Genomic DNA, 22,339 nt, shown 5'->3' with positions numbered 1-22,339 from the left:
TAGACGGTTCCTGTACTTGTTTAGAACTCAACTTCCCACACTAAATGATGACTCGGAAGAAACTGTTGTTATAGGAATACAAAGTACATCACTTGCCATGCGAGACAACTCTTTAAAACGTGCTGCATTATCTTTCCAATACTTTAAGACATCCAAACTCTGAAACGCAACCATATCCAAAGCTGGTTCATCCAAGTACATATCTAGAGCCGATTTTCCTGTTCCAGCTTTTTGAGAAACAAATGCATAAAAGTCCTACATAATATGACAAAGAACAGAATAAGAATAGAGATAACTGATAACATAATATATTAATATGAAAAAGAACTACACTTATAAATCGATATAACTACACTTACACCATATCCAGATGGTAGGCGATCCTCCATAACTTGTGAAGTTGCAGCGGTGTTCACAGGATTCTTCTTATAGACTCCATACAACTTTTCTATCTTCTTGCGGATGTGATCCAACTTAGACTTGCTAGTTGATGGATCTAAAGTGCTAAAGCAGTATTCTAAACAAGTGAACTTCAACCTTGGATCCAAAACAGCAGCAATCGCAAGTATATCACTGTAGTCTTTCCAATATTTGTCAAACTTCAGCTTCATAGTGTCCACCATTTCACAAATGGTCTCATCCTCAGAACTCGCATGAACTCTAAGCCAACATTCAATTTTCCAAACTTGCATAAAGTACAGATTCGCAGTAGGATATTTAGAGCCTGAAATAAGTTTAGTTATTTCATCAAATGGCCTCAATAACTCGCATATAAGCTCTGCTCTAGACCAGTCCAATTCAGAAGGAAAACACTTATAACTCGGCTCCACTTCAGCAAGATTACGCAGCACATCTTTAAATTGGATCGCTCTAGACAACATTAGATGGGTTGAGTTCCAACATGTTCTCACGTCCATAACAAGACCAGCTTTAGAATGAATCCCAACAGTTTCAAGACAGCCTTGGAACATCTGCTCTCTAGACTCTGAAATATTCACAAACTTAACACTTTCCCTAATTTTCTCTAAAGCTTCTTCTATCACCTCTAATCCATCTTGAACTATCAAATTCAGAATATGGGCTGCACACCTTACATGAAAAAACTCTCCACCACAGACCAAATCCTTTCTAAGTTGCCTTCTGATAACTCCTTGCATGTTATCATTCGATGATGCATTGTCGACAGTGATAGTAAATACTTTCTTCTCTAACCCCCATGCTCTCAATAACTCCATCAATTTCATAGCTATCGCAACACCAGAATGCGGTGGAGGAAATGCACAAAAAGATATTATTTTGGCTTGCAAGTTCCAATTTGCATCAATGTAATGTGCAGTTAAACACATATAACCTTCCACGGTTATTGCTCTCCACAAATCAGTTGTAAAACAAACTCTACCCGGAATTTCACTCAAAATCTGCTTAAGTTTGTTTTTCTCCTTCTCAAAAATTTTCAGAACATCAGCAACTGCAGTATTCCTACTCCAAAACTCAATACTCGGATTGACATATGCAAAAGCTTCCCTAATCCTTCTATATTCAACAAATGAGTAAGGAAGATCATGCTCTATAATCGCAACAGCAATCAACTCACGGAACACCATCATATCAATCTTTCGACTATGAGTACTAGGAGTACTACCAGGAGTTTTGGAACAAGTTTTCATATGCCTAAGCAGAGTAGTTGTTCCATTCTTATCTAGATTCAAGTGATAATTATACTTGCAGTGGTTGCATATAATATGATATTTATGATCTTTATCTTTCTCTCCAATAATAGTGAAATTTTTCCAACACCTTGAATGTCTACGTTTACCTCTTTTCACTTGAGCATGAGATGATTCACCCATGAGAGATTCATCGTCCACCGGAGTGTTTTCATCTTCCATAGGATTGGTTTCATCTTCCACCCGATTGTTTTCTTCTTGCATCATATGTCGCTCCCATTCATTATCACTCACGATGTAGTTATCATCACACAAGCTCAGTGTTTTGTCCATCTGTTCAAAAGTATACAAACAAAGAGTCAGCTTATAAAGATAAAACCATTCACAGAACATCAACAAATTCATGACTCATGAGACTCGAATACAACTATACAAATACATGCGTGGAATTAACTATACAAATACAAGCTCATCAATCATCATTATCTACTACAACAATCAAAAACTTGTAAGTAAAAACAAAACAATCAAAAACCCAGAAACAAATCAAATCTGTACGTTTGTGTTAGAGTAAACCCAGAAACTGAAAAATCAAAATCAAACCCAGTATCAAAACCCAAAAACCCAAAAACCCACAAACCCACTCGAGGAATCAAAATCAAATTTGTACGTTTACAACCCTAAATGACGAGATCGAGATGACGATTTGTTTACCTTATACAAATCGAGATGAGGAGATCACGAGAAGCAGAGCCGCAGAGGAGAAAGTGAGATGGAGGAGTTGAAAAGCCAGAGATGGAATCGAGATGAACAAATCGAAATCGCCTGAGAGGCTGAGAAAGTGAGAGAGAAAGACGAGAAAGAGAGAAGCTGCGAAATGAAAAAAAAAAGTTTCCCCCAAATTGAAAAAACCCTAATTTTTTAGGGTTATTGGACAGCCCACGTCCGAATTAGTTTGGACCATATATCAATGGGCTAAATTGGTTTTAGGCCCATTTGACCGTTTTAAATTTGGTAATGACCAAAACCAGTCCAAATTAATTTGGACTGGACAGCCCATGGTTTTAGAGACCAATTGACATCTCTATGTTACTTCCTTCCTAGGATCATGCTTATATGGAATCGCGTCATGTGACTTTTTTATAAATGGGCCAAAAAAGCCCATTAAATGAGCCGACTTAGGCCTGCTTACCATAAAAGTATTATAAATAAGAAAAATACTTAGGTTCACCCTAGGGGTGAACCTCTCCATTCACCCCCTCTTCTCTCAGCCAATCATAATCTTCCATCTAATATTTTATTTAAAAAATAAATTAAAATTAAATTAAAAAGCAAATCAAATTAAGGAAACAAATTCTGTATACTTTTAATTAAGAACATTTAAATATTGGCTTGGTTTATATTTTTAAAATTAGAATAAAATATATGTCGTTTGGGTTTACAAATGAAGTGGTTAGGGTTTAGATTTTACAATTAAAACGAAATTATATGCCGGTTTGGATTTACAAATGAGGTGGTTAGGGTTTAGATTTTATAATTAGAATGAAATAATATGTCCGTTTGGGTACAAATGAGATGGTTAGGGTTTAGATTTTACAATAGAACAAAATTATATGTCGGTTTGGGTTCACAAATGAGATGTTAGGGTTTATATTTCACGATTAGAATAAAATTATATGTCGGTTTGGATTCACAAATGAGATGGTTAGGGTTTAGATTTTACAAGTAAAACAAAATTATATATCGGTTTGGGTTTACAAATGAAATGATTAGGGTTTAGATTTTATATATGTCGGTTTGAGTTTATTAAAAAGCAGTTTAAATTTTTTTAATTTTATAATAATATATACAGATTTTATTTTCTTATTTTATAAGAGGGTGAACGGAGAGGGTGAACCCAGTATTGTTCTATAAATAAACTACGTGGGTGGGAAAAATAACTTAATTTTGTATTACAGAGCTTCAAAGGATGGCGACAATGTCTGATCTTTCACCAGAATTGGTAGGGGAGATTCTCGCTAGGGTTCCGTTGACATCTTTGAGTTCAGTGCGGTGTACTTGCAAAATGTGGAACGCTTTATCCAAAGATGAGATTCTTTGCAAAGCAGCAGAAGCAAGGAAACAGTTTATGGGATTCATGATGATGGATTCTAGGGTTTGTTCTGTGAAGTTTGATCTCCAAGGAATCCGAAAAGAGGAAGAAGACTTTGTTGATCCATGTATAAAACAAATAGATAAACTTGATCAATTCAAGGTATATAAAGTCCTACAATGCGACGGCTTGTTGTTAGTTGTCATGGAGGACAACTCGAGTCTTCTAGTATGGAATCCTTACTTAGGACATATGAGGTTTATCAAACCCAGAGAAATTTTCCACCTTCTCGACTGTTATGCTCTCGGATATGACAGTAACCGTAACCACAAAATCTTGAGGATTACGACAACCGTGTACGAAATCTACGACTTTAGCTCTCATTCTTGGAGGGTTCTTGAGGTCACTCCCGACTGGGACATACCCCATTATCAACGGTTCGTGTCTTTGAATGGAAACGCTTACTTTTTCTCCCAAGAGAAGCTAGTAATTATAGGAGATGTAGAAGAGATTGAAGATTTTTTACTCTGTTTTGATTTCACAACCGAGAGGTTTGGGCCACGTCTTCCTCTGCCATTTCACTCTTATGTGTGTGAAACTGTGGCTCTATCTTGTGTTAGAGATGATCAGCTTGCGGTGTTATACCAGCGGTTGGAGCCAGATTTGGTATTGGATATTTGGGTTACCACTAACATCGAGCCCACTGCCGTGTCCTGGAGCATGTTTTTAAGAGTGGATATGAAACCACTCACTGGTTTTCAGTTCGATGAAGAATCTGGGAGCTTCTTTATCGACCAAGAGAAGAAAGTCGCCGTGGTTTTCGATTTAGACAGGTATAGACGGTTCGAGATCCATCGCTACCAGACAGCTTACATCATTGGAGAAGATGGATACTTCAAAATTGTAAATCTCAGGGAAGCTCCGGATCTAGGGAAACCTGACAAGTTCTATGCGTTCTGTTACCCACTTTTGTCCTCTTCTAATTATTCTCCAAGCTTAGTGCAACTCTAAACCAACCAACCAGCCGGACAAAGAGTAGGAGAGAGATCATAATTATCCCTTTTTTACTATACTATTACTATATTTGTTTCTGCATCTTGTTTACTTTCATGTCTTTTTGAAACCAGGCTACTATATAGTCCATTTTGTGTCTTGCTATTTATCATATTAATAAAGTGTTCGGCTTTTACAACTCTACTATAGTACTTTGTCCAATTTCAGTATTTCACATCCAAACAAGAAGAAAACAGAGATGCCTTTAAATCTATTTCATAGACTCTGTTCCATGTTAAAACAGTTCATGTATTTACTGTTACAATGAGAAATATGAATAAATCATCAATCTCTCAATAAAGATATATTGGTATGGACATTTCTATTAGTTTCCCTAAACAACCTAAAAGCATCTTTATATCTGCTACAAGTCTTGTGGTTTCCATTTTCTTAGTTCAGCATCAACAATACAATGTGCTTCCTCTGCAATCTCTGCTTTTCTCAAGGCGCCATCAATCGCCTGTTTTAACTCTTCCATCTCTTTCATCTTCTCTTCCAACATCCTCTCACCTTCTATTCTGCTCTCTTTGATCTCTTCCAACTGAGCAGCAACTGTTTTCGCTTTAAACTGAACCATTCTCTCTGACTCTTCATGCTTTCCTCTCAAATCCTCGTACTCTTTCATTGATATTCTAATCTTCTTATCAGGCTCATCATGCGTTAGACTCTCTTTCTTCTCGGTAAGTACTTTCATGTCTTCCACAGCTCTTTTCTCTGCGGTTTTCGCTTTCATCACTGCTCTTCCAACTATCTCGAGCTGTTTCACTGCTTCACCCATTGCCATATGTGTGGCTGCTGCTTCTCTCCTCACTTCATCCACTTGCATCCTCATCTCTTCCGCTTCGTTTCTTGTCTTCTCTGCTTCTCGCATGATTTCGTCAACTTTACGACTCGCTTCTACCCATTCTCCTTCTTCAACTTCTTGTCTCTCCTTTTCTTTTTCCTTTAAATCTCTGTTTTCTCTCTGCACTCCATCTAGTTCAACCGTGAGTGTGCCCACCAAGCTTTTGTATGAACTTTCTTCATCACATATTTCTTGCATCGCACTCTTCGCCTCTTTGAGTTCACGAGCTAGTTCAATCTCCTCCTTTAACCTCTCATTCCCCGTAGATATCTCCGCTAACTCCTCGATATCTTTCCTTAGCTCAGGGTCACAACCTCGCTTCAGATCCTCTAGCCTTTGCTCTGCCTCTCTTCTCATAGCCGCGTAAGTTTCTCTCGAGGCAATGCTCTCTTCTTTAATCTTTTCCTCTTCCTCTTTTTTCCTGGCAGCATCTGACTTGAGCCGCTCAGCAGCATCACGCATTTCCGCTATCTCATGTGGCATGTCTTTGATCCTTTTGGAGTTCAGTATGGTCGCACACTCTGCTTCCTCTGCCTTTTGAAGTTCAGCTAGCCTTTCTTCCACGGATATGTTAAACAGTTGTTTTAATTCCTCGAGCTCCTGTTTCGCCATGCATAGCTCTGCGGTTATCAAAATGTAATCCTCTCTTGCGCGCTCTGTTTCTTGTTTATCAGACTGAAGTTGTTCTAACCGTTGATACATGGTGTGTTTTGTATAGATTGCACATTTCCTGGAATGTTTGGTGGATTCTAGTTTAACCCTTAAATCAGCGGCCTTTCGTTGAGCAGAGTCGAGATCGGAAAGAGCTCGTGCTTTAGCTGCGACAGAGCCATCAAGACAAAGCTTGACTCTATCCATTTCTTGTTCGGCCAAAAGAAGTTGTGTCTCCTTTTCCGACACATGATCGGTTGTGTCCTTAATGAAAGAAAGAAAACATATTTAGAAACAATGGTTTTTTGCGGGAAAATTGTGGAATCACGTTTTTTGTTTTAATACCTGAGAGGGGGAGGAGGAGGAGGAGAGACGTTGTGGTTGTGGTTGTTGTTTCTTAGAGAAGCTAACTTGACGGAATAAACTAACGGCATCTCTAACGGATTGGAAGGGAGCACGAGTGTCAATCTCTCCCACCTCAGTGCTTCGAGGAGGAGTCTCCGGAGGCATCACCGGAGCATCCGTTCTGATCTTCGCCATCAATCTTCTCAACACCAAAATTCTTTTTTACGTAATGAAACAAAGAGAGAGAGATAGAGAGAGTTTGATGTTGATCCTTAGGATCTTTTTGGCTTCCAAATAATGAACAAGAGGGTCGCCATGTTTTGCGCTCATGTCTTTTTTGTCACTCTAAGGTCTTCCTCTATCTATTCTTCTATTTTTAGAGACAACCCACTCTCTTCCTCTTCTATTTTCAATTTTGACTATTGATCATCTGATGTCTTTTCTTTCATTTGATGGGACATTTGGTAAACCAAAACATCAAAATCTTGAATCCTAAAATAAGAACATCTATGTACATTAAGTATTTAGAAATAAGAACATTGTCTTAACATGAATATAATATAACAAACAGTTATTAATAGAGAGGAATCCTACCGGCGTGCTTTCTCCAAATTTGAAAAATTGGTGACCATTGCATCGTTCGAATTTGCTTACCCTCATAAGGCTCATATGACACATATTTTTATATAAAACTGACGTTAAACTGTATAACTGACGTTCTTATTACGATAATAACATATTGGTTACTGTTGGTGGTGTTGGGTTTCAACGATCGTGAGGCCCGTAGGAGAAACCCGTTAAGGAGCGCTGAGTCAAACCAGGGATAAGATTGTGGGATCATGAGACCATTTTAGTTTAAATACTTGAATTCTGTAAAGAAAAAGGACATGTAATTTTCGACTAGCAACAAAGATTATTTCAATACAAATCCAGTTCATCGTTTTTTCTTAGTTCAGACCGATTTCTACCGAAAACCTGGCCAGATCTTAACTTATCATTTGAACACTTTAAATTGTTGTTTCTCATATCAACAGTTACCAAGTGCTACATGGTCATAATATTTTGCATGCATGGATGAATCTTTCAATACTAAGTTGTGCAAACCAGAAGCTGAAAGTGGAGGAGTATTCAAGTTCATCAATGGTCATCGTCAATCATTATCTGAGTTTGTTAGCGTAATACTAAGTGATATACATGACGATAATTAAATTAAGTTGATTAATGATGCTAAATGCCTAAATCAATTATATTAAACGAGAAGTGAAAACGTCTCACATTCAATCTCAGCAAAATTTTACCATTATACCATTAATAAAATTGCCCTTGACGTTGAAATATTTTGCCCCTGAACGTAAATTTACCTATTTTTCGCATTAAAAATAAATCAAAAATCGATTTAAAAATAATCTAATTGCATAAAAAGTTATTTGCAAAACTAGAATTTGCTAATTTAATCCCTAAATTTCCTGGAAAACACCCCTTTTACAACTATAGTTATGTTTTATACTATAAATTCTACAGATTTGAGATAATTAATGGGCTTAGATTGTTCATAGATTAACGGGCTTCTGCAAGAAAAAAAAACCCGACGACAATACACCTCCTTACTAGAAACCCTAAAAAGATATATCATTTACAACTATAAATACAATGCTATCGTTTGCTTTCACCATAACTCAACAAAGAAAAAAAGAAAAAAACTCTCTTCTCTTGAATTTATAGTTTTATCAATTTCAATAATTCTTTAATCATGTTCTCAAATTTATATTTGTATTCCGATCTTGATTTTTTTTATGATTCATCAACTGATACTGTTTATTTTCCTGTTCATATAGTGGTTTCTTGGAAAGCAAGATCTAATAATCATAACGCTTTGGTTGTTGTTGGTTCACCTTACAAAAAGGTATAATATTGTGCTTTTTTGGTAGAGGTTTTACGTTTAATTCTTTAATCATGTTCTCAAAAAAAACTCTCTTCTATTGAATTTATAGTTTTATCAATTTCAATAATTCTTTCATCATGTTCTCAAATTTATATTTATATTCCGATCTTGCTGTTTTTTATGATTATCGATTGATCCTATTTATTTTCCTGTTCATATAGTGGTTTCTTGGAAAGCAAGATCCAAAAATCATAACGCTTTGGTTGTTGTTGGTTCACCTAACAAAAAAATGTATAATATTGTGCTTTTTTGTTGAGGTTTTACGTTTAATTCTTTAATCATGTTCACAAAAAAATTTATTTGTATTCCGAATTTCTATTTTTATGATTAATCGACTGATTCTTTTTATTTTTATGTTCGTATAATGGTTTCTTGGAAAGCAAGATTAATAAATCATAAAGATTTGGTTGTTGTTGGTTCACCTTACAAAACTGTTCAACATTTTTTATTTGTATTCCGATTTTCTGTTTTTATGATTAATCGACTCATTCTTTTTATTTTTTTGTTCGTATAGTGGTTTCTTGGAAAGCAAGTCCATAAATCATAAAGCTTTAGTTGTTGTTGGTTCACCTTTCGAAAAAGGTATAATATTATGCTTTTTTGATGAGGTTATAAATTTAATTCTTTTATTATGTTCTCAAAATTATAATAACACTAAAAACAAAAAATTTCTTCAATCAATTATTTATAATATATTCTTATATTTATCTTCCATCTTTTTAAAGAAATATATTGCATATGGATCTTATTATTCTTTTATTTTTCTGTTAATGTAAAAGATAATATCGATCAATAAATTTGTTTCTAATTAATATCAGGTATTATTTTATATAATCAGAATGATTAACGTGTTAAATTATTTCTATTATATATAATTTATTTTCATAAGTTGATTACACTTGGATTGCCATATTTGCAGGATAACTATGATCGTTAATAGCCATGTATATTTTTGGGAATATAGAAACAAAATTGTTTAATTTTTATCTTTAGTTTACATTCATGTAGATTATTTAAACAATGATGTTATATGAGAATTGATAATAATTCTATGTTTTAATTATTACTTTTCATTATAAAAAAAAATATTGAACAGGTTAAACCTAAAGAATACTACAATGAGGATGGTCTTGAGGATGATGTTATGATTCCTTCAACGACTACAACAACTAAATTTTCAGATTGGATTATATTCAATACACAAGCTACTCAAGCCAAAGAAATCGCTTATGCTGAAATTTCAAACCCATCCGTTTGGTATCATAAAGACATGATGTGGAAGCCAAGATAAAAAAGAAGACAACTTTTTCACCCTGCAATATTCCTATAATATTTGTTTCTTTAATTTAATCTAATTTTTTAATTGTACCATTAAAGGTTATTTAATTTATTAACAATAGAATTATTTATTTTATGACTTTTGTATAATAGAATCTTAAATTTTAAGAAAGCTTGGATTTATGAAAATATTTATTTATAAAGGTTTCTGAAAAAGTTCTAATTTATTCTATAATAGATTAATAAATTATACATAAATGAATGACGAAATAATCGTGTATATCTTCAAATTTTTGAAATTTGGTAAATTTAAGACGATAAATATGTAAGAAAGTTTTATAATAGAAAAACTTACTCTTCGTTTTTTATTTCGAAAAAAAGTTCAGTATGCACGTTGTTAGCCGAAAGGTATCCGGAGCTTTCAACAAGCACCAGACGTCCAATTAAATCAAAAGATCAGAATTAATATAGTTTGGTCAGTTACACATATTTAATAGAAAATATACATATTAGACAACTCAAATAACTGTTATATACCTTTATTTGTAAAAATCATACTGGCAAAGGATAAAATTTACGATTCAAATAAAATTTACAAATTTGAAATGATAAAGATGGAAATAACTATTGTTGAAAAAGAAAATTAACATATCTCAGAAAATATATATATATGTTATATATAATTACTTTAAATGGATGATTATTTGTATTTATTATAAACTTAAAGTGATAAAGATGGAAATAAATATATTTTGGTTAGTCTTTTATTTAGATTTTATATTATCGATAGATTAGGATGTAAGTAAGTATTGTTTAAATCAGTAAATTAACATATAGAAGAGATATATATGTTATATATTTACACATATCTATTATTCTAAATACACAAATTTTATATTATTAAATAATTTTATATATTTAGGAATATATAGCAATCTCTTAGGTTATATATATAGAGACGTCGGTTAGAGTTTATGATTGATATCAAATCTCAAATATTTCCTAAGGTTCTTAAAAAATTTTTTCATTCAATGCATTTGAAAATCTAAATTTGCTTATAATTACTGATTTCGCTTAGTGCAGGTTATATTATGGTCTGTATTCTCTAACTGATCGTGTTTCACGTTTGAATCCTTCAAAATAAGAATGGAAAAATCTTATTGTGATGATTACTTGGTCGGTAAGTTACCTTTGCTCCATAATTTAAAATCTCCCGTAATTAACTTCTAATGTACTATGCACTATTTTGATATGAGTTTACGTCTTAAATTTTAAGATGTCATTGGAAAAGTAATCAATGTTGGGTAATTCAATACTTGGGATCATATAAAAGACTCCATGGTTCTGAATAACGGAAATAAATATGAGCTTAGATCACAAACTGATCATATTTGTCAGTTGGTAAAGATGTGTACAAGGAATTTAAAGATGCATGCTTTGCATTGGGATTATTGGATGACGACAAAGAATATATTTTAGCTATAAAGGAGGTAAGTACATGGTGTTTTGGGCCGTTTCTAAGGAAGTTGTTTGTCATACTATTGCTTTCGAAAGGTGATTCAGTGTCTCTCGATCTCTGAGTCACTACAAAAGATATATTGTTCAAAGATATTTTGTATTTCCAAAGGAACCGTACGAACAACCAAAGTACATATATAGTTATTTTTATAAATATATATAATAAAATTTTAAGATATGTTGGTGTACACAGACGTTTACGATTATTATTCTGATCATAAATATGTCAACTAAAATCAAAATACTCTATAATGCAGGTCTAATGTTAAGTCAGGATCAGATAACAAACCTATGTTTAGCTGAGATTGAAATGATTATGCGGTCTAATGGAAGCTCTCTGTCAACTATTGTGAATCCTAAACCAGACCAATCTATGATGGATAATAATGAGAATAGGCTTCTCATAGATGAGAGGAACTATAAACCTGTTGACCAAAGAGAGGATTGCGACAGGTTGTTACGTATGTCAATCGATGAGCAAAAAAGTGTCATCCTAGAAATTATTGATGATGTGAATTGAAACAATAGAGGTATATTTTTTGTTCATGGATTTGGTGGTACTCTAAAAATATTCTTGTGGAGTATTCCTGGCGCTGATATACGATCTAGGGATGATATTGTTCTTAATGTTGCATCAAGTGGTATACCTGCTTTACTTATGAAAGGTGGTAGGACAGCTCATTCTAGATTTGGTATATCCATCAATGTGGACGAATATACAACATGTTCGATAGATGGTCAATCCTATATTGCCGAGTTGATTAGAGAAGCAAAACTCATTATATGGGATGAGTCTCCAATGATGAACATATTTTGTTTTGAAACGTTGGATAGGAGTTTGCGAGATATTATGAAGTGTGATCGAGTTTGCAAAGCTCATACAATTGTCATCAGATTTTCAATTTTTTCCCCTTAATAATATTACCTTTTTCATATTAATATCTAAGTGTAAGTTTTTAAAAATGAAAACGTGAAAACATCTTCAATATGTTAACATAAATTGTATTTTGTACATGCAAGTGTGACAAACCTTATATTAAAACTGTATTTATTTATATAATATTAGAATTTTTAATAATCAGACTAAAGGTGAGAAACTAAAAAGATTAAGACGCAACGTTTAGTTGTGACTCTTTGTATTCTTACAAATCAAAAATCTCCTTTTTGTTTTCGATAACAGAGAAGATTCAAGAAAAAACCTAATTTGAGAAAATCATGAGGTTCGATTATATTGTTGATCTGCTACACAGAAGAACTAATTGGTGTATCAACGCCAAAGTCTTACATTCTTAGAGAGTCAGAGAGTTCTTTACCAAATGAGTTCTGCTTCTTGTGGATGTAAAGGTTAGGGTTGTTAGTTGAATGATTTTTACTTAAATTTCAAGTTCTAACAGTTATTGTATATAAGACTTCTTACACAATTGTTGTTAAACTGTGAAGGTGACACAATTGAAGCTCCTTATTTACCCGATATACTCGCTAAACTCCCAAAATATATCGACGATGGTGAGTGGTACAGTATTAGAAATTTCAAAGGATCAATCCAACCATGGAGGAGAGGAATACTCATCATCCTTATCAGATTAAATTTACGGATGATACCAATATGACGCTGCTCGAATCATTGAGTCCTAAGAATTACTTTCGGTTCGAGGATTTGGATGACATATATCGTGGAAGAATAGATCATCCCATCTCTTTCGGTAAGTATTTCTTTAATTGATTTTATATTATTTTGGTACAATCCGTCAATATAGTTAATTGATATCTTTGTATTCTAAAAACTAGATTCTTTTTAGGATTTATGAAACTTTGTGTATTGGTCATTCTCATAGAAAAGTACGACTTAAACTTTACCAAAAATAGATTAGCTACATTTTGGAAACCTAAATTCTGTCTTTTTCCCAAACTAGATGTTTGTGCGTGTATAATGGATGTTGAAGATAGAAGAAAGCCTGCGAGTGTCATTGATATTAATAAAGTTGTTCTCATGTTGTTGAATGGCAAGTAAAAAGATATTTACTCTACCTTTAAGACAGTAACGTTTTAGAGTTGTCTCTGTGAAGATTTTTATTTATTTGATAAACATGTACGTGAGAGACTGTGAAGTGTCGTCTCAAAGACAACTACGCTTCTCAATTCCTGACCATATGGCAATCAAGCGGGTGCCATCTCATATACAAATCCGAACCTGTGTTATGTGTAATGCGGTTTATGAGGGTGGGAGAATATGAAGGTATGTAACATAAATTAGTTCTGATATAATCATCATAAGGTAACCAATATATTCAATTAAAATTATAAATGTCTGTAGGTGCACCGTGTCTTGAAAACACCTTGGCCTCTTCGAAGATCTTCATAAAACCAGAGTTTGAAGGACTGGAGCATCACCAGGGTATGTAAGATGTAATTATGTATATTAAAACAAGTTTTGTATGATGTTAAAGTAAAATTTCTTACAACGTCTTATAATTTACAGGTCTGAATTTGTTGGACGTTATTATATAAACCATGTGATGAAGCAACAAGGTGAAAGCTCAGGCACTCACATGTAAAGAATGGGGTGTTGGCCATTTATTTTTTCCTCATTTTGAATGTCTATAAAATTTAGTATCTTTGTATTAACCGCTACTTGAAATCCAACTTTGCATTACTCTCATCTTTATTTTGTAATTGAGATAATACATTATAATATTGAACTATTGGAAATTGCTTACGCTTTTAAAAATTTAGAATTTACTTACTGAATTTCAATATCTGTTTACTACAACTTAGTTGTTTATTTAAAAGACTCAATTAATATTTCACATTGAGAGTATTATTTATCTTTAGTAAGATAAACCTTTATGTATATATGCAAACACAAAAAGTACTTAATAATCCAATAAAACATTTTAAACTTTTTCAAAAGATAAAATACTATGTTTAAATATATCAATTATTACATATTAAATCAGAAAAGTAAATATCATGAAGTAACAAAACTATTGTTGTTAAAATCTTATTACCGCGCTTAAAGCGCGGGTACCTCCCTAGTAATTTGTCTAAATCAGTAAAGCTTGATGGCAATTGTACCCCAAACATATTTACAACAAGGAGAAAAATATATAGAGATTAGAGGATATATATAACACAAAATATTAATAAGATAAGAACAAAATCAAACATGTAAGAGAGGAGAAGGATAAATTTAATCCAAAAAATAAAGAAGTAGAAATGTATTGTACTAGATATTCACCTGCGCTACACCGCAGAACTATATTTTTTTTATTTAGAAAGACAATATAAAATTTATTTATTATATTAACTATATTTGTAAATAATATATTTTGTATTCTTTAAATCTACTATAGTTCTACATCAATATATTATGTAGTGTATAATTTCCATTATCAACATGTAGTGGTTTATTATATAGTTAGGATATCCTTATTGTTCATTAAATTTAATTTAGTCAACATATATACTTTTTTGTGATTTTTATTTTTCATTTACAATGTAGAGATAATAGTATTACATAATATATTTTGATTTTGTAATTTTTGTTGTTTTATCTCTATATCATTTAACACTTTAGTTGAAATTCTAAGCAATCTCTAATATGTTTTTATGGAATATTTTTGGAATATGATATATTTTGGTATTTAATTCTGTTTTTTTTATTTGATTTTGAAGATATGTTGTAGGGAAGAAAATAATTGGGAATCAAGAAGTTTAATCGGAAATCTATGATATTATTATTGTCTACGGTTAATCAACTGTGTTTAATATTTAGTACAGTTTTTTAGAGAATGGATCTATTAAATATAAAATATTTAATGCTAATGTTTGTTGGTCTGATACTTTTAGAAATTTGAATATGAGAAAATCTTCTTCAATTAGATTCTAAATTTGATTATTATTTAAAGTAAAAAATAATTATAAAATTTAATGTCAATGGCATGATTGTAAATAGGTTTGAACTTGAGGATTTATTTCATAAATGTCTCCAAAAATGTATATATAGACTAGATTTTAATCCGCGGTACACCGCGGGACTATATTTTTAAAAATAAAGGATAAATATAAATGTTTAGTAAACTAAATATATATATATATATATATATATATGACTAATGTTTTGTAAATTTTAAATGTATATCCCTTATATCTATATATTATTTAGGTTTACCGGTTTAAAAATTTAGGTTTACAAATTTAAATTGTTAAATTCAGAATATAATCCGTGATACAACATAGTACTGCTTGTTTATTTTACATAACCGTAATTTAATAAACTCAATTAGATATGCCTAATATTCTAAGTCGATGGTTTAAACAAAACAATGAACTGATGATTTACTAACAATTAATTATATAATTTTCAATTTTATTAATATACAAACTCATCCCGCTACATACCCAAACACAATTTTTCTTCCTTGCTTAAATAAAACATGCATGTTTTTCGAAATCCAAATAACGAAAAAATGCAAAAAAATATAGTTACATTAATTTTATGTATTTTATGATGATTTAAAGCAAGTAAACTAAATAATCAAACAAAGATGATAGGAAAATCATAATTTTAATTAAAAAAATATATTTTATATTTCAAACAAAATCTTTTAATTGTGTTTGGTTATAAGGATAGTAAAGAATTAATTGAAGATATTGTAATTAATTTAATTAGATATTGTAATTAGTCATTGATTGATTTTTGAGATATTTTAGGAAATTTTGTTTAGCCCAAAATATTGGTTTTAAATTTTAATTTAAAGTTTAATGATAATGGCATTCCTTGTAAATAAGTATCAACTCTAGGATTTATTTGCTAAATGTCTCCAAAAATGTATATATAGATGTTAGGGTTCAACTAAACCCCTTGCTTAGTTATATTACACGTGGATAATATTTGTTCTACTTTTTTTTTTGTTTTTTCTCTCTAACATTTTTGAAAACTTTTTAAGAAATCAAGCTTATTAGTAAATGTCAAAGTTATCTAGCTGAAATTAACTAATTAGTTTATTGAAGGTTATAGAATGTCTTTTGTATGTGTTAGTTGTGTTCATGTGAATATTTTGTTCTTTTACTATTTTAAAATCTGTGTAAGAATTTTTTTTTTTTACAGTAAAGTAATTCACTTCAAATTGTATTGATACTTCAAGAAAAGAAAAATAAGAAACAATACAAATCTAATCATAGAGATTGAGTACAAAATAATTAAAAAATAGAAAAAGTCGAATACACTTTAATTTAATTGCTCTTTTAATATTATGTGGAAATTGTTGATCTTTTTGTGTAGTTATTGAGCAAATGCAATAAGAAGAAATTAAATAAATATATGATATTGATATGTCATCATAGAAGACACATCATTGAATTCTTGACCAAATAAATTAAAAGAAGACACATCATTGAATTACACATCTTTGTATTTATCCATGGGAGAGTTAAACTGATAACCAAACCACACAAAGATCCTCCCACAAAAAAAGAGAGAAAAATAAATATAGGTGTCTTTGTTCAAAAGGTACAAATGTCTAGAAGAAAAAGAAAAACAGTTGGGGGCAGGCTTGATTATATGTAAATTGTGACTCCTACCTTTAAATTTAGGTTAGACTTTGGAACTTAATATTAACAAATATAGACATTTCTAAAGGAGAAACGTCGCATACCCGTACTGATATTTGACCAAACCTTGATCAAATCTATTAATTTTAAATAAAAGAATCAAAAGAAAATGAGAAGAAGAAAAAGAAAGAAAGAAAGATTAGGCAAACAAGTGTGTATGTATATAATTAAGGAGTCAGGCAATTTGACCAAAGAAGATAAACCAATAAAGAAAGTCAAATAAAGGAAGATGGCTTTTAAATATTAAAAGGCAAGTTAAGAAGGGTCTCATATCTTATAAAAGTTCCAACCAATCCATTCATTTTGTGTGGGTATATATATAGACACACATCATTCTTGTTTCTTTAGTTTTCCACATAGTTATATTTGTAAAGAGAAGATGAGGTTCTTGTTGATGAGCATGACGTTGGTATTAGTGGTGGCGTCTGGGGAAGCAGCTAGGGAGAGATGGACCAGAAATGAGATGGTTGAGATGGCTGGCTACGGCGAACAAAAACTCTCCTCTGTTCTTCTCACCGCAACTCTTCTCTCTTCCTCCTCCTCTCCTATTCATGGTACGTATACTGAAATAAACCAATTAGCAATGAGTGAATTTGTTCATGTACCTTATATAATAAGAAATTTCTAACACATCATCATCATCATCATGTAGGTGCTACTGTTGGTATCAAGTGCCATACTAGATATAGGAAAGGATCCAAATGGATTAAAGGTGTGACAAATGAGTCGGGGAAATTCGTCATCGATCTTCCTTCTCACCTCCACGCGATTCCTGACCTAGACAAGGCTTGTATCATAAAAACACTCTCTGTGCCTAAACCGTATCGATGCTCTTCCAAGATTCATAGAGGCATTCAACTCCTCTCCTCTTCCAGTGGCTCCCGTGTCTACACAGCCGGCAATATCACCTTACAATAGAGAGTATACCATGCATGTAAAAAGAGATTCTAAATTAATCTTTCTAGGAAAGATCATTCATGCCTTTATGTTTTTTTATGGTTCCTTCTCACTTCTTGTGAGAAAGAGAGATAGGCTTTGTAAATCTTGTTTTTTCATGCTGTTCTTGTATATAAAATTCACGTTTTCTTCAACCTCGGATCTTCTTGCTACTACAGAGAACATACGATCCTTTTAACTGATTATATATTAGATGCAAAGTTTGTTGCGTTAACTGAACAACCAAGGCTAGACCAAAAAGCTGAGGGAAGACATATATAATAATGACTTTAGCTGAGCTTGAAAAAAAAATATACGAATGTTTTTGTATTTAGCAGATTCTGATTTACTTAATAGGTTCTCAAGATAATTGCTACATCATTCAGATAATTAATAGGAGACGAGGGACGATTTTTGTTTCAACATATGGTTTGCAATTCAGACATAACACACACACATCTCTTGATCCTTAGTTCCACTTTCTTATAACCCATCCAACACTCAATATGTACTGTACAACCTAAAATAAGATCACAATTCCTTAGTATATTCAATCCCATAAGCTCCTTCTTCACCTACTGGCAACGTGGATTGGGTACGCGGCTGCACAACATAGCCATAGACATATAAATATCAACTTTGTCTTGATGTTATATATATATCTCAAAAGACAAAGACAAACAATGAAAGGAAAAGATGACCAAACCTTCTTCCGCAGTTTGTCTTTCTACATTGTTTTGGCTCTTCATTCACCATTGCCAATGCGTTTTCCTTTTCTCTCGCTGCAGCTTCCCTTTTTGCCTTCTTTGTCTCCACTTCAATGGCTTTCGTTAGAGCATCCACCTTCTTCAACAACATCTGAAAACAGAGGTATCTTATCTTAGGTAAGATTTCATAAAGTTGAAGAAATAAAAACAACAACAACAACAACAAGAGAGATGATGCTACCTTGATCTCTTCATTTTTGGCATTTATAGTACCCTCTTTACTCTCACAAAGCTTCCTTAAAGCAATTACTTCCTTCTGAAGCCTGTCATACAAAAACCCTGAAACCATATCTTCAAAATCTACATTTCCATCTTCCTCTGTTTTCCTTTTGCCATCTTCTTCTTCATGCTGTTCAATTAATCCGTTTGTTGTAATCTTTGAATTCTCCTTTTCATTACTTTCCACAACTCTGTTAATAGGATGATCTAGAGCATGGATTCTGCCTGTATCTGAGCCTCTTGGCTGAGAATTAGACCATTTCTTTGATCCACCACCACTCGTCAAGAATCCCAAAATCTTGCCAGATTTTTCAGTCTTTGTAGTTGGAGAGACTAGAAACGTGTTTGTACCCTTCAAGCTATCTTCTATGGTTTTCAGCCTCAACTTCAACCTCTCCTGTATTGATTACTTGCATTAGAAACTACAATTTTTACCAACAAAATATTAAACAATCTAAGCAATCACCTTTAGCTGTGATTCAGCCTTGGCAGTTCTTTCCGAGACAGCAAGTTTATCTTTCAGTTTCTGCATTTCTCCCTGCACATAGACACAAAGTTCAAGACTCATGTCTCCTAAATAAGCTAATCAGTATGAATTAACTGGTTGTGTAAGTGCAAAGCAGTACATGGAGAAGCCTTCTCTCTTCAAGCCATTTCTTTACGGGCATGACTCGATCGTTCTCATCTTTCCATTCGTTAGCAACGGCAAGAGCCACTCTACTTGCTGACACTTTGACTCTGGCCAGCTCTCTCTCCAAGGTTCTCTTCTCATCCTGGTAATGATCAAAACAATCACTTGAGTTTCTTGGGAAACAAATAAGAGAATGAAGTACAAGAAACTAAACAGGACACACTTACATTGAGCTGTGAGATTTGGCGGCGATAATCTCGAACTGCATTGGCGGCTGTTCCTCCTGCCAAGATTGCTTCCTCCAGTTCTACAATGCTTTGGGAAAGCTTCTCAATTTCCAACACTTTCTGGCGGTTGATTTTCTCAAGAAACTTGTTCTCGTCCTGACATATCTCAATCTGTCGTCGTAGTTCAAAGTTGTGGTTCTGGACCTCCTCAACGATTAAAGCACGTTCAAGTGCACTTTTCAAGATTCTCTCTGCTTCAATAAGCGCCGATTCTTTTGATTTTGTCAGACGTTCCAACGCTTTCTTGTCCTCTTGAAGTGCGAAAATCTATAAAACAGCGGCGTGTAAACACAAGCATATCCAGCTTCTTAAACTGGTAAAACAAATACGTTTGAAATATAAATAGTCTCAAGAACCTGATGCTTGTGAAACTTGATCTGAGCTTCAAGAGGAGCTATGATGGATTCGAGGGGTAAAAAGTCATCGTCCTGTTGGTGAGTGTAAACCCTCCTAAGTGCTTCTTCTGCAGCGTCCTGAGCCGCCAATGCATCTTCTTTCTCTTCCTTCAGCTTCTTCATCTCCACCTCCTACAATCATGTCATAATCTTAACTTATATCTAATCATTATGAATTATTTTTCATGTTTTGACATACTCCCTTCACAAAGATGGTCGTCTTTGAGCAAAACACACACCTTTTGTTCAACAAGATTCTCAGTGGCTCCAAGTTTATCCTCCAACTTCCTTACGCTTTCTCTAAGCTGAAGCACAACCAAGTAGCATCAACAGAGCTCAATAAGCTCGAAGAAGTAAATTTAAAAATGGATAACATTGATCAAGAAAACTTGTAGGCAAATTGAGTAAAAGTTTTTAGAGGATCATCAAGAACAGAGGAGATGATCATCAATAATACCTCATCAAAGACTCTGTCTTTGAGCTCTTCATTTGTTCTCAAGGCCTCAACTTCAGCTTTAGCAGCCAAAAGCTCTTTCTCTTTATCTGCAGAGAGAAATCAAAAGAAAGCAAGACTAACCTCACCATTAAGCAATACACAGAAGGATTGATCAATAAAAACCATAAAGAATAGGAAAGAACCTTTAAGCTGGTTTTGCAGAGAAGAGGTGTTAGATACAAAAGGGTTTTCTCCTGCAGTCATTTTGTACTCTCAACAGCTCCTCCTTCTTTTGTTGCTGTATAGAAGATATGAGTTTTGGTCTAAACAGAAGACAAATGGAGCCGTTTAATATATACACACACACTTTAAGAGAGAGAGAGAGAGGCCATTCCTTAAAGGAATTGACGTTAAAGGGGAGAGAGAGAGACAGAGACGGAGAGAGAGTTTAAACTTAAACTTAAACTTACTAAACTCTTTTACCTCATTCTGAAGCAACCGTCTCCATTTCAAACCCTTGACAGTAACCAACCCTTCCCTCTTATTCTTTCACTTTCATTACCCATTTTCAATTCATCCCTTATCTTAATTTTCAATTCTGAAATGCTTACAACTTGTTGACTTCTTCTTTTTTTTCAACTTATCTACTCAGTTACATAGAATTTTCACTATGGAATATATCAAACTAGAGTTGGTTTCATCATCATAATTACCGCATTCATACGTAGATTAAAAAAAATGTCCATATTTTTCATGCTCCAACATTAATGGTGTAGTAACTAATAGTATTTTAAAGGGACACGGTTTGAAACTCAATAATAAACAAAGGGATATACTTCAAACCTTCAAATGGAAATTAAAATAGACAAAAAAAAAATGTATAAGCTAAAGAAGAAGGGAATAATCCAAAAGAAGTTGGAAGAAGAAGCAGCATATGACAGATATAAAGACACTAATCATACGGATAAAGATAATTCAAATGATTGAACTAATTTCGTTTGGTGAATACCCTTTTCTTTCTTTCTGTTTTTTTTTTTTTAATTATATATAAAACTAACCATCAATAATATATAACTTGTATCCTTTTGTCTTTATTCGTTTTTGATAAGGTTATATGAATGTAGGTAACAACAGATAACAATTATGATAATCTTGAAACAAAAAAAACACAAGATTAAATCAACTTCTAAATATGTATTATCCATATGAAATTTTTGTAGTTCGATTAGTAGAAAGAGTAAGGAAGAAAGGTTGAAAAACTTGGAACAAGGAAAGCAAAGGGTGAAAAGGTGTTGCCTCAGCAATTAATAGCTTAACCGCAAAATATTGCACAAACCAAGCTTTCTTTGTATTAGTGGAAGTCACTCAATATTTCTCTTTGAATTATTAAACATAAAATGGGATTTTCAAATATAAATGAGACTCCTCTCTTCTTTGCTTCCAAGTCTTACGGTTTGGTTATTAAGATGGAAACAATGATAGAGGATTAGACAAAGAACACTTACGAAGAATAATATAGAATCAACAGAGATAAATGACAAAGTTTAGGAGAAATATTAGGTAAATAACAGTAAGTCAAAAACAAAGTAAGTAAATTGGCAACAAGACAAATCAATATTATATTTTTTTCTTCATTCATTTTATTTTTTAGGTGAAGTGTGGTTT

The 22,339-nt window shown here is 32.8% G+C and overlaps 5 protein-coding genes across 5 annotated transcripts; 3 read left to right on the top strand and 2 right to left on the bottom strand.

Moving 5' to 3' along the window:
* Positions 1–3,636: 3,636 nt before the first annotated feature.
* LOC104733550 (putative F-box protein At4g17200) lies at positions 3,637–4,770 on the top strand. The gene has a single exon (XM_010453121.3). The coding sequence runs from the start codon at positions 3,637–3,639 to the stop codon at positions 4,768–4,770; it is 1,134 nt and encodes a 377-aa protein (XP_010451423.1).
* A 226-nt stretch (positions 4,771–4,996) lies between these two features.
* LOC104731858 (putative WEB family protein At4g17210) lies at positions 4,997–6,902 on the bottom strand. The gene is made up of 2 exons (XM_010451351.2): positions 6,653–6,902; positions 4,997–6,571 (listed from the first exon to the last, which is right to left on the bottom strand). The coding sequence occupies exons 1-2, from the start codon at positions 6,845–6,847 to the stop codon at positions 5,177–5,179; spliced, it is 1,590 nt and encodes a 529-aa protein (XP_010449653.1). The 5' UTR covers positions 6,848–6,902; the 3' UTR covers positions 4,997–5,176.
* A 6,037-nt stretch (positions 6,903–12,939) lies between these two features.
* Positions 12,940–13,945, top strand: LOC147930561 (uncharacterized). Its single transcript, XM_087476931.1, has 5 exons — positions 12,940–13,093; positions 13,304–13,393; positions 13,489–13,626; positions 13,705–13,789; positions 13,870–13,945. The coding sequence occupies exons 1-5, from the start codon at positions 12,940–12,942 to the stop codon at positions 13,943–13,945; spliced, it is 543 nt and encodes a 180-aa protein (XP_087333057.1).
* A 3,348-nt stretch (positions 13,946–17,293) lies between these two features.
* Positions 17,294–18,094, top strand: LOC104731856 (uncharacterized). Its single transcript, XM_010451350.3, has 2 exons — positions 17,294–17,557; positions 17,656–18,094. Exons 1-2 carry the CDS (start codon positions 17,383–17,385, stop codon positions 17,919–17,921), a joined length of 441 nt encoding a protein of 146 aa, XP_010449652.1. The 5' UTR covers positions 17,294–17,382; the 3' UTR covers positions 17,922–18,094.
* Positions 18,095–18,261: 167 nt separating this feature from the next.
* LOC104731855 (microtubule-associated protein 70-5-like) lies at positions 18,262–21,699 on the bottom strand. The gene is made up of 10 exons (XM_010451349.3): positions 20,878–21,699; positions 20,696–20,781; positions 20,478–20,543; positions 20,200–20,370; positions 19,784–20,110; positions 19,552–19,698; positions 19,392–19,463; positions 18,888–19,322; positions 18,646–18,797; positions 18,262–18,542 (listed from the first exon to the last, which is right to left on the bottom strand). Exons 1-10 carry the CDS (start codon positions 20,936–20,938, stop codon positions 18,515–18,517), a joined length of 1,545 nt encoding a protein of 514 aa, XP_010449651.1. The 5' UTR covers positions 20,939–21,699; the 3' UTR covers positions 18,262–18,514.
* Between the last annotated feature and the right edge of the window lie 640 nt (positions 21,700–22,339).

This window comes from Camelina sativa, chromosome 12, assembly GCF_030686135.1.
Source record: "Camelina sativa cultivar CO46 ecotype springtype chromosome 12, ASM3068613v1".
NCBI lineage: Eukaryota > Viridiplantae > Streptophyta > Magnoliopsida > Brassicales > Brassicaceae > Camelina > Camelina sativa.
Note: the sequence above shows the minus strand (reverse complement) of the source record. Positions and strands in the feature narration are given on the sequence as shown.